The sequence below is a fragment of the Oncorhynchus nerka genome, linkage group LG22 (assembly GCF_034236695.1).
Source record: "Oncorhynchus nerka isolate Pitt River linkage group LG22, Oner_Uvic_2.0, whole genome shotgun sequence".
Lineage (NCBI taxonomy): Eukaryota > Metazoa > Chordata > Actinopteri > Salmoniformes > Salmonidae > Oncorhynchus > Oncorhynchus nerka.
In genome coordinates, this window is record NC_088417.1 from 56,580,596 (window position 1) to 56,596,887 (window position 16,292).

General features: G+C 40.6%; 1 protein-coding gene across 2 annotated transcripts in view; it reads left to right on the plus strand.

Annotated features, from left to right (window-relative positions):
* The first annotated feature begins 288 nt into the window (after nucleotides 1-288).
* LOC115105398 (purinergic receptor P2X, ligand-gated ion channel, 1) overlaps nucleotides 289-16,292 on the plus strand; it is a 58,287-nt gene continuing 42,283 nt past the window's right edge. Inside the window, exon 1 of one of the 2 annotated variants that reach the window (XM_029627392.2) lies at nucleotides 289-1,197. In XM_029627392.2, the coding sequence (XP_029483252.1) occupies nucleotides 1,010-1,197 (188 nt within the window). In that variant the 5' untranslated portion in view covers nucleotides 289-1,009. The remainder of the gene's footprint in view (nucleotides 1,198-16,292) is intronic. The other variant, XM_029627393.2, reaches the window with a different exon arrangement.

Below are 16,292 nucleotides of genomic sequence, written 5' to 3' on the forward strand. Positions count from 1 at the left end.
ATAAAACAAAATATTTTAAACAAAACACCCACATGCATTATACATGTATAGGGAACTGTTTTTGTAGCCTAAGTTTAGGTCAAGCATATGTCCGTGTTATCTCTGTGCACCACACAGGAAGACAGTGTCAGGGGGAAATGATTGCATGGTGTGAGAAGGATGTAATGTGTATTATGTCTGTGACAGATGTCGAATGATCTGATCAGTAGCTAAGTGAAGATGTTGTTTTTTGACTGTAGAACAGTAACACCTTGGTTTACAGCAAGATGATATAGTATTTGTTTGTTTTGGAGAGCGGGAAGGAGAGAGAAAGAGGAAGTAGAGTAGAGAGAGAAAGAGAGGGAATGAGAGGGTGTGTTTGAGAGGTAAGGGTGACAGGAAGAAACTTGACTGTGAGGAGAGTCAGAGAGGGAGAAAGAAAAAGAGAGTGAGAGAGAGAGGAAGAAACTTGACTGTGAGGAGAGTCAGAGAGGGAGAAAGAAAGAGAGAGTGAGAGAGAGAGAGAGGAGGAAACTTGACTGCGAGGAGAGTCAGAGAGGGAGAAAGAAAGAGAGCGTGAGAGAGAGAGGAGGAAACTTGACTGTGAGGAGAGTCAGAGAGGGAGAAAGAAAAAGAGAGTGAGAGAGAGAGGAAGAAACTTGACTGTGAGGAGAGTCAGAGAGGGAGAAAGAAAGAGAGAGTGAGAGAGAGAGAGAGAGAGGAGGAAACTTGACTGTGAGGAGAGTCAGAGAGGGAGAAAGAAAGAGAGAGTGAGAGAGAGAGGAAGAAACTTGACTGTGAGGAGAGTCAGAGAGGGAGAAAGAAAGAGAGTGTGAGAGAGAGAGGAGGAAACTTGACTGTGAGGAGAGTCAGAGAGGGAGAAAGAAAGAGAGAGTGAGAGAGAGAGGAGGAAGTCTAACACAGCTACTGAAACATGTCAGCTGTTGGGTAAGTGAGACTGAAGAAGAAAAATAGAGAAAAGGTGTGAGAGAGAGAGAGAGAGAGAGAGAGAGAGGCAGGGTCAGGGTGTATGCATGCCAGCGGGATGGAGAGACCCTCCTGTCTCTCACGGAGCAGCAAGATGAACAGCTACATCACCAATGCCCTCTCTGACTTCTTCTTCAAGTATGAGACCCCCCGCCAGGTGCTGGTGCGGAACAGGAGAGTGGGGGTCGTGTGCCGATTGATTCAGCTGGGGGTCCTGGCTTACATCATCGGGTAAGACTCTTTTAAAGGATTCTGTTATTTACCGGGACTCTACAAGCATGCAAACATGGAGTGGAGTGTGGTGAGCATGTGAGTTAGTGTGTGAGCTTGTCTGTTGCAAGTTTCAGCAAGACTGAGTCATTTCTCGACTGCAAAATGCATGACCCAGCTTTCATTATTTACATTCAATGGCTTGTTTGTTGAAATGTCAAAATGTGTGTAGTGGAGATCTTTACAATGTAAAACACTACAAAGTAAAATGCTACAGATATCACGAGATATCTGACCAAATTAGAAAGTGATATTTAAAGATGCTGTCTGGGATCTTGAGCACTGACAAATTCGTAACATATAGTACAAATCGCAAAGCAAAAATGTATACATAACATATACAATATGGATGATATACCACACAATTGTGCACAATTTTCGGGGACAGTTTTTGCTTGTGAGCGCTACTTTCAAAACTACTGGCTGAAATTATACAAAACCTTTAGAGCACCACTATATTTAAGGGTGATGACTTCATAATGCAAATATAACTATTTTTTGGCATACAGGAGGGATGTATGTATGGAACTTTCTTGTGGATGGATCTAGTGACATCTGGGCTAATTCAGGTTTGATATTTAGGGTGATGAGTCTAATGAGTTTAATGACCAGGATTGGTGGAGTAACGGATTACATGTCCATTACATGTCCATTACAATTTTTTTATATTCTAATCTGTTACATTACTAGCAAAACAATTGTAATCAGATTACTTCTAGCATTACTTTAAATTTCAGAAAGCATGTTTGCGAAAAAATTAATTGACACCTTTCTGGTTTCTCACTGACATTCAAATCAGCATTGAAAAAAGGCACGTTTAAGTTTGTTCCGCCTGAGCAAGTCTGACCACAAGTCAGAGACCACTACGATGACACACCAAATGAGTTCAATGGATTACAGAAAAAGAGCAGGAATAGGTTTTCGTAGGCTACAGTCCACGCTATGTCTTCCAATGTTGCGACTGCTATCAGCCTCCAAAGATGATCCAACTTGGATAAACGTTTGGAGGTAAGGGAGTGGCTGAAATTGACACAATTGTTACCCGTCATGTTTTTTTCAATTTCAGTCTGGGGGAGGGTTTAGTATTTTTTTTATTTAGCCCAGGGAGGGTCATGTAATTTGTAATCGATTAACAAACCTAACACAATCGTAAATATAAGCGCTGGCGGTGGCACTATAGGTTCAGGGGTGTGTCAGAAATATTTTTGCAATCTTCACATTCAAAAATGATCTTTACAAGTGCTTGCTGGTGGTGGTGTGAAAGAGCTGGGTTTTAATGACTAAACCAGTTGTGGGTGTGTCGAGGCTTAGCCCCTCACTGGCCAATATGTGGTTGCTTCACTTTGTGTATTTATGATATTTTATGTATGTATTGCCATGGATACAACTCCAATTCAAATGTTAGTCCCGTTATAGTTTGTTCAACAGCTTACAGAAATGAAATAACAAAATGTAGACCCATCCCATCTTTGCAAAATATGTTACCTTGAACCTGTTTGCAGTCAACATTGTTCTAAGTAATTGTTTAGCTTCAATGTAGAAATATATAGCCTACATAGCATTCTCACTGATATAGGGGCTCGTCCTACTGTATATTGAATTATGGCTGAGCATGGACATGCCAAACGGTGTCAATAAGCAAGATAAAATGAATTATTGATAAGGCCTAAAAACAGAACAAATAATTCTCAAATTCAAAACAAAACAACAACTTGTTTTAAGTCGGCTAAATAGACTTACTGACACCATCATTGATCCCTATGGGCATATAATAGGGTATTAAAACAAGGCAGACTAAGCACATCCAAACTTTTCACAAATATCCAATATAAAGAGAATATCCACTCACCGTTATACTTTTCCCTTCGGAAAAAAATCATACCCCTTGACTTTTTCCACATTTTGTCACGTTACAGCCTTATTCTAAAATTGATTTTTAAAAATTTATCTCAGCAATCTACACACAATACTCCATAATGACAAAGTGAAAACTTATTTACATAAGTATTCAGACCCTTTGCTTTGAGACTCGAAATTGAGCTCCGGTGCATCCTGTTTCCATTGATCATCCTTGAGATGCTTCTACAACTTGATTGGAGTCCACCTGTGGTAAATTCAATTGATTGGACATGATTTGGAAAGGCAAACACCTGTCTATATAAGGTCCCACATTTGACAGCGCATGTCAGAGCAAAATCGAAGCACTGAGGACGAAGGAATTGTCCGTAGAGCTCCGAGACAAGATTGTGTCGAGGCACAGATCTGGGTAAGCGTAACAAAACATTTTTCGGCAGCAGGGACTGGGAGACTAGTCAGGAATGAGACAAAGATTAACGAAGCAAAGTACAGAGAGATCCTTGATGAAAACCTGCTCCAGAGTGCTCAGGACCTCATACTGAGACGAAGGTTCACCTTCCAACAGCACAACGACCCTAAGTACACAGCCAAGACAACGCAGGGTGCTTCGGGACAAGTCTCTGAATGTCCTTGAGTGGCCCAGCTAGAGCCCGAATTTGAACCTGATCAAACATTCCTGGAGAAACCTGAAAATAACTGTGCAGCAACGCTCCCCATCCAACTGGACAGAGCTTGAGAGGATCTGCAGAGAGGAATGGGAGAAACTCCCCAAATACATGTGTGCCAAACTTGTAGCATCATACCCAAGAAAACTCGAGCCTGTAATCGCTGCCAAAGGGGCTTTAACAAAGTACTGAGTAAAGGGTCTGAATACTTAAATAAATGTGATATTTCAGTATTTTATTTTATTGTGTGTAGATTGATGAGGGAAAAAACAATTGAATCCATTTTAGAATAAGGCTGTAATCTAACAAGATGTGGAAAAAGTCAAGTGGTCTGAATACTTTCCTAATGCACTGTACATGGACGTTCTTACCATAAAACCAGGACGTTGGGAATCACTCTAATTTTCGTTTGTTCATTTTTTTCAACAACAACAATACATTTATGTAAAATGTAATGATATCATAAAATCACTAGGATATAATAGGCTTGACACGTTGGTGTTGAACCAGCCTTCATTCAATTAGGCCTAAGGTAAGGGTAGCCTATGGCGGGATTTTGGTTTTAAAAATGGGAAATGGCAAACAAGCAATTATTACAGGAAAATAACTTCTAAATACAATGTTAACCGGTATTCACCACAGTTCTCATGTAATTTCCTGATGGGCATGGACACATGTAGCCTACATCATAGAGGGGGATTTACACACCTCCAATTCATGGCTAAAAGAATGCAAGCCTGCCTACAATATATAGACAAAAAGGAAAAGTCATTATTGCGTTGTCCATTATTACTTAAATAATAATTAAACAAAAAATACCTTATTAGGCTATACAGTCATTCTACAGTACCTTTTTAAATCACTTTTAGAAATATGAGTTTGGCCAGTCTTTGGTTTGAGGATCATGCAGTGAGCTTTGCATGCCTAGTTTGTTAATTTAGACTAGCAGATGCTCTTATATTCCCATGTCCTAATCACAGTCAACAAAAAACTATTTTGTAACAACAATATCATTGAATAAAATAGAATAAATTAGAAAATGATAGTTTCCGTAATAAAAAAAAGCTAGTTCTACAAGTGCATATCTAATGATATGCAGCTACTGTGTTAAAAACAAACGGCTTTTTCTCGAATTCATGTTCTGTTGTGGTATTAAACGATTCTGCTCGTCTCCATTCATGTCAAATTGTGTAGAAGTGCATTAAATATTTTTATTCAAGGTTATTTTTCCTCGGACCGCAAATAAGATGATCGATTCATGCATTGCTTTTATTGTCATGGTGATATTTTCACCACGAACCTTGGCAGCGGGCAGAATGTGCATCCACACGCTGGCTACTTTGCCATGTAGGCTAATGCTTACAAAACGAAGAACAGTTTCTAAAACCACACATCTAAAGGATCTGCTCTGTCCTAAGAGTGAGGGTAAACGTTAGGCATGTTCTCTGCTATCCACTTTATGTTGTAATTATTATTTTAGGTATTGTGGAGGGTCAATTTGACGTCTACAGTGGCCATAAAGCATTTATTGCGATTCTTGTGCTTCGCAGGAACAGAGCAGAGCTGTTTTGAAGGAAGTTGTCAAGAAAGTGAGTTTGTGTTTATACAGGACCTCCCTCGTTTGACATTATCGATCATAGTCTGCTGCTGGTAAAACGTATGTGTTATGGATTTACACCTCCTGTTCAAATCAAATCAAAGTTTATTTGTCACGTGCACCGAATTCAACAGGTGTAAACCTTACAGTGAAATGTTTACTTACAGGCTCTAACCAATGGTGCCCCCCAAAAAATATGTGTGTGTGTGTGTGTGTGTGTGTGTGTGTGTGTGTGTGTGTGTGTGTGTGTGTGTGTGTGTGTGTGTGTAGGAGCACTGAGCACGAAACTAAAAAGATTTGGCATGGGTCCTGAGATCCTCAGAAGGTTCTAAATAAAGCAACAGTAGAAAGACATTTGAAAAAAAGAGTAGCAAGGCTTTATACAGACACCTGTTAGTCAGGCTTATTGAGGTAGTATGTACATGTAGGTATCGTTAAAATGACTGTGCATATATGATGAACAGAGAGGAGCAGAAGCGTAAAAAGAGGGGTTGGCGGGTGGTGGGACACAATGCAGATAGCCCAGTTAGCCAATGTGCGGGAGCACTGGTTGGTCGGGCCAATTTAGGTAGTATGTACATGAATGTATAGTTAAAGTGACTAAGCATATAAGATAAACAGAGAGTAGCAGCAGCGTAAAAGAGGGTTTAAGGGGGGGAACCATAGTCCGGGGAACCTTTGGTTACCTGTTCAGGAGTCTTATGGCTTTGGGGTAAAAACTGTTGAGAAGTCCTAGACTTGGCATTCCGGTACCGCTTGCCATGTGGTAGTAGAGAGAACAGTCTATGACTGGGGTGGCTGGGGTCTTTGACAAGATTTAGGGCCTTCCTCTGACACCACCTGTAGAGGTCCTGGATGGCAGGCCTCTGTGTAGAGGTCCTGGATGGCAGGCAGCTTTGCCCCAGTGATATACTTGGCTGTACGCACTACCCTCTGAAGTGCCTTGCGGTCGGAGGCCAAGCAATTGCCGTACCAGGCAGTGATGCAACCGGTCAGGATGCTCTCGATGTTGCAGCTGTAGAACCTTTTGAGGATCTCAGGACCCATATGCCAAATCTTTTTAGTTTCTTGAGGGGGAATAGGCTTTGTCGTGCCCTCTTCACAACTGTCTTTGTGTGTTTGGACCAATCTAGTTTGTTGTTGATGTGGATACTAAGGAATTTGAAGCTCTCAACCTGCTCCACTACAGCCCCGTCGACGAGAATGGGGACGTGCTCGGTGCTCCTTTTCCTGTAGTCCACAATCATCTCCTTATTCTTGGTTACATTGAGGGATAGGTTGTTATTCTGGCACCACCTGGCCAGGTCTCTGACCTCCTCCCTAAAGGTTGTCTCTTCGTTAATGATGGTTTTGGAGTCGTGCCTGGCCATGCAGTCGTGGGTGAACAGGGAGTACAGGAGGGGACTGAGCAGGCACCCCTGGGGAGCTCCAGTGTTGAGGATCAGCGTGGCAGATGTGTTGCTACCTACCCTCACCAACTGGGGGCGGGGCCTGTCAGGAAGTCCAGGATCCAGTTGCAGAGGTAGGTGTTTAGTCCCAGGATCCTTAGCTTGGTGATGAGCTTTGAGGGTATTATGGTGTTGAACGCTGAGCTGTAGTCAATGAACAGCATTCTCACATTGGTGTCCCCTTTGTCCAGGTGTGAAAGGGCAGTGTGGAGTGCAATAGAGATTGCATCATCTGTGGATCTGTTTGGGTGGTATGCAAATTGGAGTGGGTCTAGGGTTTCTGGGATAATGGTGTTGATGTGAGCCATTACAAGCCTTTCTAAGCACTTCATTGCTAAGGATGTGAGTGCTACAGGTCTTTAGTCATTTAGGCAGGTTGCCTTTGTGTTCTTGGGCACAGGGACTATGGTGGTCTGCTTGAAGTATGTTGGTATTACAGACTCAATCAGGGACATGTTGAAAATGTCAGTGAAGACTCCTGCCAGTTGGTCAGCACATGCCCGGAGCACACGTCCTGGTAATCTGCCTGGCCCCGCAGCCTTGTGTATGTTGACCTGTTTAAATGTCTTACTCACGTCGGCTACGGAGAGCGTGATCACACAGTCGTCTGGAACAGCTGATGCTCTCATGCATGCCTCAGTGTTGCTTGCCTCGAAGCGAGCATAGAAGTGATTTAGCTCGTCTGGTAGGCTTGTGTCACTGGGCAGCTCGCGGCTGTGCTTCTCTTTGTAGTCTGTAATAGTTTGCAAGCCCTGCCACATCCGACGAGCGTCTGAGCCGGTGTAGTATGATTCAATCTTAGCCCTGTATTCACGCATTGCCTGTTTGATGGTTCGTCGCAGGGCATAGCGGGATTTCTTGTAAGCATCCAGGTCCAGCACCTTGAAAGTGGCAGCTCTACCCTTTAGCTCAGTGCGAATGTTGCCTGTAATCCATGGCTTCTGGTTGGGGTATGTACGTACAGTCACTGTGGGGACGACGTCCTCAATGCACTTATTGATAAAGCCAGTGACTGATGTGGTGTATTCCTCAATGTCATCAGAAGAATCCCAGAACTTGTTCCAGTCTGTGATAGCAAAGCAGTCCCGTAGTTTAGCATCTGCTTCATCTGATCATTTTTTTATAGACCGAGTCACTGGTGCTTCCGAGGATAGAGCTGTGGTCGGATTTACCAAATGGAGGGCGAGGGAGAGCTTTGTACGTGTCTCTGTGTGGAGTACAGGTGATCTATAATTTGTTTTCCTCTGGTTGCACATTTAACATGTTGATAGAGATTTGGTAGAACTGATTTAAGTTTCCCTGCATTAAAGTCACCGGCCACTAGGAGCGCCACCTCTGGGTGAGTGGTTTCCTGTTTACTTATTTCCTTATACAGCTGACTGAGTGCGGTCTTAGTGCCAGCATCTGTCTGTGGTGGTAAATTAACAGCCACGAAAAGTATAGCTGAGAACTCCCTAGGCAAGTAGTGTGGCCTGCAGTTTATCACAATATACTCAACTTCAGGCGAGCAAAATCTAGAGACTTCCTTAGATTTCGTGCACCAGCTGTTGTTTACAAATATGCACAGACCGCCCCTCCCTCATCTGTGTGCTCTTCTATCCTGCCGGTGCAGCGTGTATCCCGCTAGCTAAATAACCATGTCGTCATTCAGCCACGATTCCACGAGGCATAGGATATTACAGTTTTTTATGTCCCGTTGGTAGGATATTCGTGATCTTACCTCGTCTAGTTTATTGTCCAATGATTGCACGTTGGCGAGTAATATTGATGGTAACGGCAGCTTTCCTAGTTGTCTTCTGCGGGTCCGGACGAGGCATCCGGCTCTTCGTCCTCTGCGTCGCTTCCTTTTGCGAATAATTGGGATGTCTGCCCTGTGGGTTGTTTGAAGAATATCGTGTGAGTCCTGCTTGCTGCTGTTGTTGTTGTTGAAGAAATCTTTGTCTAATCCGAGGTGAGTGATCGCTGTCCTGATATCCAGAAGCTCTTTTCTGCCGTAACATACGGTTGCAGAAACATTATGTACAAAATAATTTACAAATATTGCGAAAAAAACACATAATAGCACAATTGGTTAGGAGACTGTAAAACGGAGGCCATCTCCTCCGGCGCCATCTATGATTGTGGATAAAGACTTACCTGACTAACAGAACACAGATGGTGTTCTTTAATGGAAGCCTCTCCAACATAATCCAGGTAGAATCAGGAATTCCCCATGGCAGCTGTCTAGGCCTCTTACTTTAAAAAAATATTTACTAATGACATGACACGCTTTGAGTAAAGCCATTGTGTCTATGTATGCAAATGACTCAACACTATACAAGTCAGCTACTACAGCGACTGAAATGACTGCAACACTTAACAAAGAGCTGCAGTTAGTTTCAGAATGGGTGGCAAGGAATAAGTTATTCCTAAATATATATATTTTTTAAACTAAAAGCATTGTATTTGGGACAAATCATTCAATAAACCCTAAACTTTAACTAAAACTTTTTTTTTAAATAATGTGGAAACTGAGCAATTTGAGGTGACTAAACTGCTTGGAGTCACCCTGGATTGTAAACTGTCGTGGTCAAAACATATTGCTACAGTAGATAAGATGGGGAGAAGTCTGTCCATAATAAAGTGCTGCTTCATCTTCTTAACAACACTATCAACAAGGCAGGTCCTACAGGCTCCAGTTTTGTCGCACCTGGACTACTTTTCAGTCGTGTGGTCAGGTGGCACAAAGAGGGACTTAGGAAAATTGCAATTGGCTCAGAACAGGGCAGCACGGCTGGCCCTTGGATGTACACAGAGAGCAAACTTCAATAATATGCATGTCAATCTCTCCTGGCTCAAAGTGGAGGAGAGATTGACTTCATCACTACTTGTGAGAGGTATTGACATGTTGAAAGCACCGAGCTATCTGTTTAAACATCTAGCACACAGCTCAGACACCCATGTATACCCCACAATACATGCCACCAGAGGTATCTTCACAGTTCCCAAGTCCAGAACAGACTATGGGAGGTCGCACAGTACTACATAAAGCCATGACTTCATGGAACTCTATTCCACATCAGGTAACTGATGCAAGAAGTAGAATCAGATTTAAAAAACTGATAAAAATACACCTTATTGAACAGCGGGGACTGTGAAGCTACACAAACATAGGCACAGACACATGCATATACACACATCATAACATACGCACTGTTTTTAATTTACATTTTTTTATTTCACCTTTATTTGTATCCTCTTGAAACTAGGGGGCACTATTTTTATTTTTGGAAAAATAACGTTCCCAAAGTAAACCGCCTATTTCTCAGTACCAGATGCTACAATATGAATATAATTGACAGCTAGATAGAAAACACTCTAAAGTTTCCAAAACTGTCAAAATATTGTCTGTGAGTATAACAGAACTGATATTGCAGGCGAAAGCCTAAGAAAAATCCAATCAGGAAGTGACTCATGTTTTGAAACCGTTGTGTTCCTATGCACCCCTATTGGCCACTGAAAGGGATATCAACCAGATTCCTTTTTCTACGTATTCCCTAATGTGTCTACAGCATTGTGACGTAGTTTCACGCCTTTATGTTGAAGAATGAGCGTAAACGACTACATTGCGTAAGTGGCCAGCTGAGGGCTCTCAGAGTGATTCTTGCGTAAAAGACAGAGGTAGTCATTTTTCCTCTCGCTCCTACTAAAAAGCCAATTGTCCCGGTTGATATATTATCGAATAGATATTTGAAAAACACCTTGAGGATTGATTATAAAAAACGTTTGCCATGTTTCTGTCGATATTATGGATATAATTAGATTTTTTGTCGTGACCGCTTTTTCCGGTGGATTTCTCAACATAACGTGACAAACAAACGGAGGAATTTTGGGTATAAAAATCATCTTTATGGAACAAAAGGAACATTTGCTGTCTAACTGGGAGTCTCGTCAGTGAAAACATCCAAAGATCATCAAAGGCAAACGGTTATAATTTGATTGCTTTTCTGATTTTCATGACCAAGCTTCCTGCTGCTAGCTGGACATAATGCTATGCTAGGCTATCGATAAACTTACACAAACGCCTGTCTTGCTTTGGCTGTAAAGCATCATTTCAAAATCTGAGATGACAGGGTGGTTAACAAAAGGCTAAGCTGTGTTTCACTATATTTCACTTGTGATTTCATGAATATGAATATTTTCTAGTAATATTGCGCTATGCTAATTAGTGTAGTTGATGACAATTCTCCCGGATCTGGCCAATTGCGACCTGGCCAAGATAAAGCAAAGCAGTGCGACAAAATAACAACACAGAGTTATAAACAAATGTACAGTCAATAACACAATAGAAAAATCTATGTACAGTGTGTGCAACTATACACGCATACACATGAATTTTGTTTGGTAGATATGTGGTAATGGAGTAACGGCCTGAGGGCACACACTTAGTGTGTTGTGAAATCAGATATTAATGTATTGTAATGTTTTAAAATTGTGTAACTGCCTTAATTTTGCCGGACCTCAGGAAGCAGCTAATGGGGATCCATAATAAAGACAATTACAAATACCTACCGTCAACCAATCACGTCAGTGTGGAGCTATATACAGAACCCTCCACATTGTACATTTTTTTTGGAGGAGCACAGCAATGTGGTATGGAGCTCAATTTGGCCTCTGCATGCCTCGGAGGCTCTGCAACTACGTCATTACCGTCCATATGGTGCCTCCAACCATATTTTCGGATCAAGCATAAAAGCCTATTTATTTTTTAACTCAAAGCAATGAGACCAATCAGTCGTCTATGACAGCAAAATCATAAACAATAGAGTAGGCTAATTAGTCTTTAGTTTTGGGGTTATGCTTAGGTATAGCAATTTGGCTAATCTGTATTTCCACATTTCAATGTCTTGTTTTTGAAGATTAAGGGTATTAAATTGGAATGACTTAAAATCTGGTAGAGTTTTTAGCCTAATCATATTAGAATCTGCAGTAGAATGCAATAGGTTAGAAATAGTCTACATAACCAACCCATAAAGTAAAATGCAACATCCATTTATGGCCAGCTATGTAAACTCTAACATTAATTTATCCTGCAATAGATGTTCAAATGGTAATACAAATGTTTGTTTTCTGCTAATGCCTCTTAACTAGGTTGACGTTTATTGGGACGAGTATTGTTCTTTAGGCAGAACTGAGTGATTTTCAGCTGCAAATCCCAAATTTGCTGAATTGTAAAAAACGATTTATTGGGTTGCTTTTTGGTCTTAATTTAAGGTTAGGGTTAGGCATTAGGGTTAGCAGTGTGGTTAAAGTTAGGGCTATTTAAGGTTAGGATTAGGCATAAGGGCTAGCTATGTGGTACGGTTAGGGTTAAGGTTAGGTTTAAAATAAGATTTTATGACTTTGTGGCTGTTCCAACTACTAACCTGCGCCTCTTAAGGGAAAAGTAATCTAAAAGTAACTGAAAGTAATCAAGTAATCAGATTGCTGATAATTGGGTAATTTTGGGTAATAATCCAAAAGTTACGTTACTGATTAACATTTTGGACAGGTAACTAGTAACTGTAATGGATTACATTTAGAAAGTAATCTAGTGTACCCAACCTAATGACTTGCTTTTTTTTAGGAGGTGGATCAGCTTTAATATTGAGGATAGATTGTTGCTTCCATCAATGTAATTGTCTGCATCATTTACAAACCCCATTTATTTTTGGGGTAAATATATCTATATATATACATATATCCACATATATACAGTGGGCTCCAAAATTACTGGCAGCCCTGACTGGCAATGCACAAATAATACATAAAAAAATATATAAACAATATAATTACAAAGAAACTCAAAATACCAACATGTGAGAAATTACTGTACTTTATTAATGCTTCAATGGAAGCCACCAAAATCATACAATTATTTAATGCAAAATACATTTTACCAAAATCAAGGTTTCATAATTATTGGCACTCCTCATTTAGTACTTAGTGAAACCACCTCTGGAGTCCTTTCCTGTAATGTTTGACAAGGAACACATTTGGAGGGATCCTTCACATTCTTAGGTTTGCGCTTATCAACTGCCATCTTCAATTAAGCTCACAAGTTTTCGATTGGATTGAGGTCCAGAGATTGCCATGGCAGAACATTGATTTTGTTGTCACAGAAACATTTCTGTGTGGATCTTGAGGTATGTTTTGGGTCATTGTCATGTTGGAAAGTCCACCTACGGCCAAGTCCCAGCCTTCTGGCAGAGTGAACCAGATTGTCAGCCAAAATTGCCTGATACTTGGTGGAATTCATTATGTCATCAATCTTAACCAGTGCCCCTGGACCTCTGGAATTAAAACAGCCCCAAAACATCACTGACCCACCAAGGACTGCAATTCTTTCACAGTGATTCTTGGGGATTTTGTTTCTTCTCTCACCATCCTCCTCCCTATCCTGGGGTTTTCAACTGTTCCATATCTTTTGATTTTTTTATAATTGCCCTGACAGTGCTCAATGGTATATTCAATCGTTTGTGGATCTTCTTGTAGCCATTACCAGATTTATAAAGGTCTATGAATATCTGTCCTTTTGAACTGCCAGTTCTTTTGTTTTCTTCATGATGTTGGATGACAAAGGGATATTGCATGCGTGTTACCTCATTTTTATACCTTAGTGAAACAGGAAGTGATGTAATGGCTCAATATATTTCCTTAAGACTTAGATCAACTTAAATAAATGGAATTTAATTCCTGGTTTAATCTTGGTAGATGTTATTTACAATAATATTTAAGGGTGCCATTAATTGTGAAACCTTGATTTGGAGGACATTAATTTTTTATTAAATCAATAAATTATTTTGGTGGGTTCCATTGAAACATTAATAAATAACAGTATTTCTCACATGTTGGTATATTGAGTTTACGTCTATAATTATATTGTTTACATTTTTTTAAGTAATGTTTGTGCATTGCCAGTCAGAAGTGCCAGTAATTTTGGAGCTCACTCTGTACACATATAAACATTCATACATATACACATATATATATACATACATACACATACATATGCACATACTCTTCTTTTTGAATATACCTTCCTTTATTATTCCCCACAAACCCTACCACCCTTCTCCTAATTGGAGTAAACTAATAAACAATAACACTAACAATTGAAGTCAGAAGTTTACATACACCTTACCCTAATACATTTAAACTCAGTTTTTCACAATTCCTTTAATTCATGTTAAAGATTCCCTGTTTTAGGTCAGTTAGGATCACCACTTTATTTTAAGAATGTGAAATGTCAGAATATAAGTAGAGAGAATGATTTATTCAGCTTTTCTTTCTTTCATCACATTCCCAGTGTCACGCCTTGTTGTTTTGTCTTTATAGTTATTTCATGTATTGTTTTCTTTATTAAAGTAACATGAGTAACCACCACGCTGCATTTCGGTCCGACTCTCTTCCTTCAACAAACGAACGTCGTTACACTCAGTGGGTCAGAAGTTTACATACACTCAATTAGTATTAGGTAGCATTGCCTTTAAATAGTTTAACTTGGGTCAAACATTTCGGGTAGCCTTCCACAAGCTTCCCACAATAATTTGGGTGAATTTTGGCCCAATCCTCCTGACAGAGCTGGTGTAACTGAGTCAGGTTGGTAGGCCTCCTTGCTTTCACACGCTTTTTCAGTTCTGCCCACAAATTTTCTATGTGATTGAGGTCAGGGCTTTGTGATGGCCATTCCAATACCTTGACTTTGTTGTCGTTAAGCCATTTTGCCACAACTTTGGAAGTATGTTTGGGGTCATTGTCCATTTGGAAGAACCATTTGCGACCAAGCTTTAACTTGAGATGTTGCTTCAATATATCCACATAATTTTCTTACCTCATGATGCCATCTATTTTGTGAAGTGCACCATTCCCTCCTGCAGCAAAGCACCCCCACAACATGATGCTGCCACCCCCGTGCTTCATGGTTGGGATGGTGTTCTTCAGCTTGCAAGCATCCCCCTTTTTCCTCCAAACATAACGATGGTCATTATGGCCAAACAGTTCTATTTTTGTTTCATCAGACCAGAAGGACATTTCTCCAAAAAGTACGATCTTTGTCACAATGTAAAGTTGTAGACCGTAGTCTGGCTTTTGTATGACGGTTTTGGAGCAGTGGCATCTTCCTTTCTGAGCGGCCTTTCACGTTATGTCGATATAGGACTCGTTTTACTGTGGATATAGATACTTTTGTACCCGTTTCCTCCAGCATCTTCACAAGGTCCTTTGCTGTTGTTCTGGGATTTATTTGCCCTTTTCACACCAAAGTACGTTCATCTCTAGGAGACTGAACACGTCTCCTTCCTGAGCGGTATGATGGCTGTGTGGTCAAATGGTGTTGATACTTGCGTACTATTGTTTGTACAGATGAACATGGTGCCTCTAGGCATTTGGAAATTGCTCCCAAGGTTAAACCAGACTTGTGGAGATCTACAATGTTTTTTCTGAGCTCTTAGCTGATTTCTTTTGCTTTTCCCATGATGTCAAGCAAAGATGCACTTGAGTTTGAAGGTAAGCCTTGAAATACATCCACAGGTACACCTCCAATTGACTTGAATGATGTAAATTAGCCTGTCAGAAGCTTCTAAAGCCATGACATCATTTTCTGGAATTTTCCAAGCATTTCAAAGGCACAGTCAACTTAGTGTATGTAAACCTCTGACCCACAGGAATTGTGATACAGTGAATTATAAGTGAAATAATCTGTCTGTAAACAATTGTTGGAAAAATGACTTGTGTCATGCACAAAGTAGATGTTCTAACCGACTTGCCAAAACTATAGTTTGTTATCAAGAAATGTGTGGAGTGGTTGAAAAAATAGTTTTAATGACTCCAACCTAAGTGGATGTAAACTTCTGACTGCAACTATGTGTTTCTACTTCCAGCTTATACATACGATTCACGTTTTGCATACAGGATGAATAGATGTAAACAGGAACCTTCTTGTGACTGGCTGTTGTGGCAGCTGAATTAATTATCTGGAGGAATAGTGAAGAATGATGGAACAGCAGCTGGCATGTTATATTGTATACTGTGAGCATATAAGGAGCAAGGAGCTAGAGATTAGCTGCAGATGAAGACATCCCTCTTATCACCAGTCTTGGGTAATGCAACATTACTGCATATTGGGAAACTTGTTCACATAGATAGTCACATTGGACCAATCCTCTCCTTAGCTTGCAGACTTGCTACCACATGTCGGTTTGCAAATAGTGTGATGAATCAGTGTTGTGGAAGGAGGATGAATTCTTTGGACTTTCATGTTGTACTTTGTACTTTCTTACTGGAGATGCACCAGAAGACGGACTGTGTTATGTCTCAACAAAACAAAGGATTTGTTTACACTTTGTGTGTGTGTGTATATGCGTGTGTGTGTGTGTGTGTTTTGTGTGTCTGTATACATCTTCAGGCATCTGGACTTTAGGAGCTACAGGACATGAACAGGCTGAGGCATATGCTCACACAGATAACAAT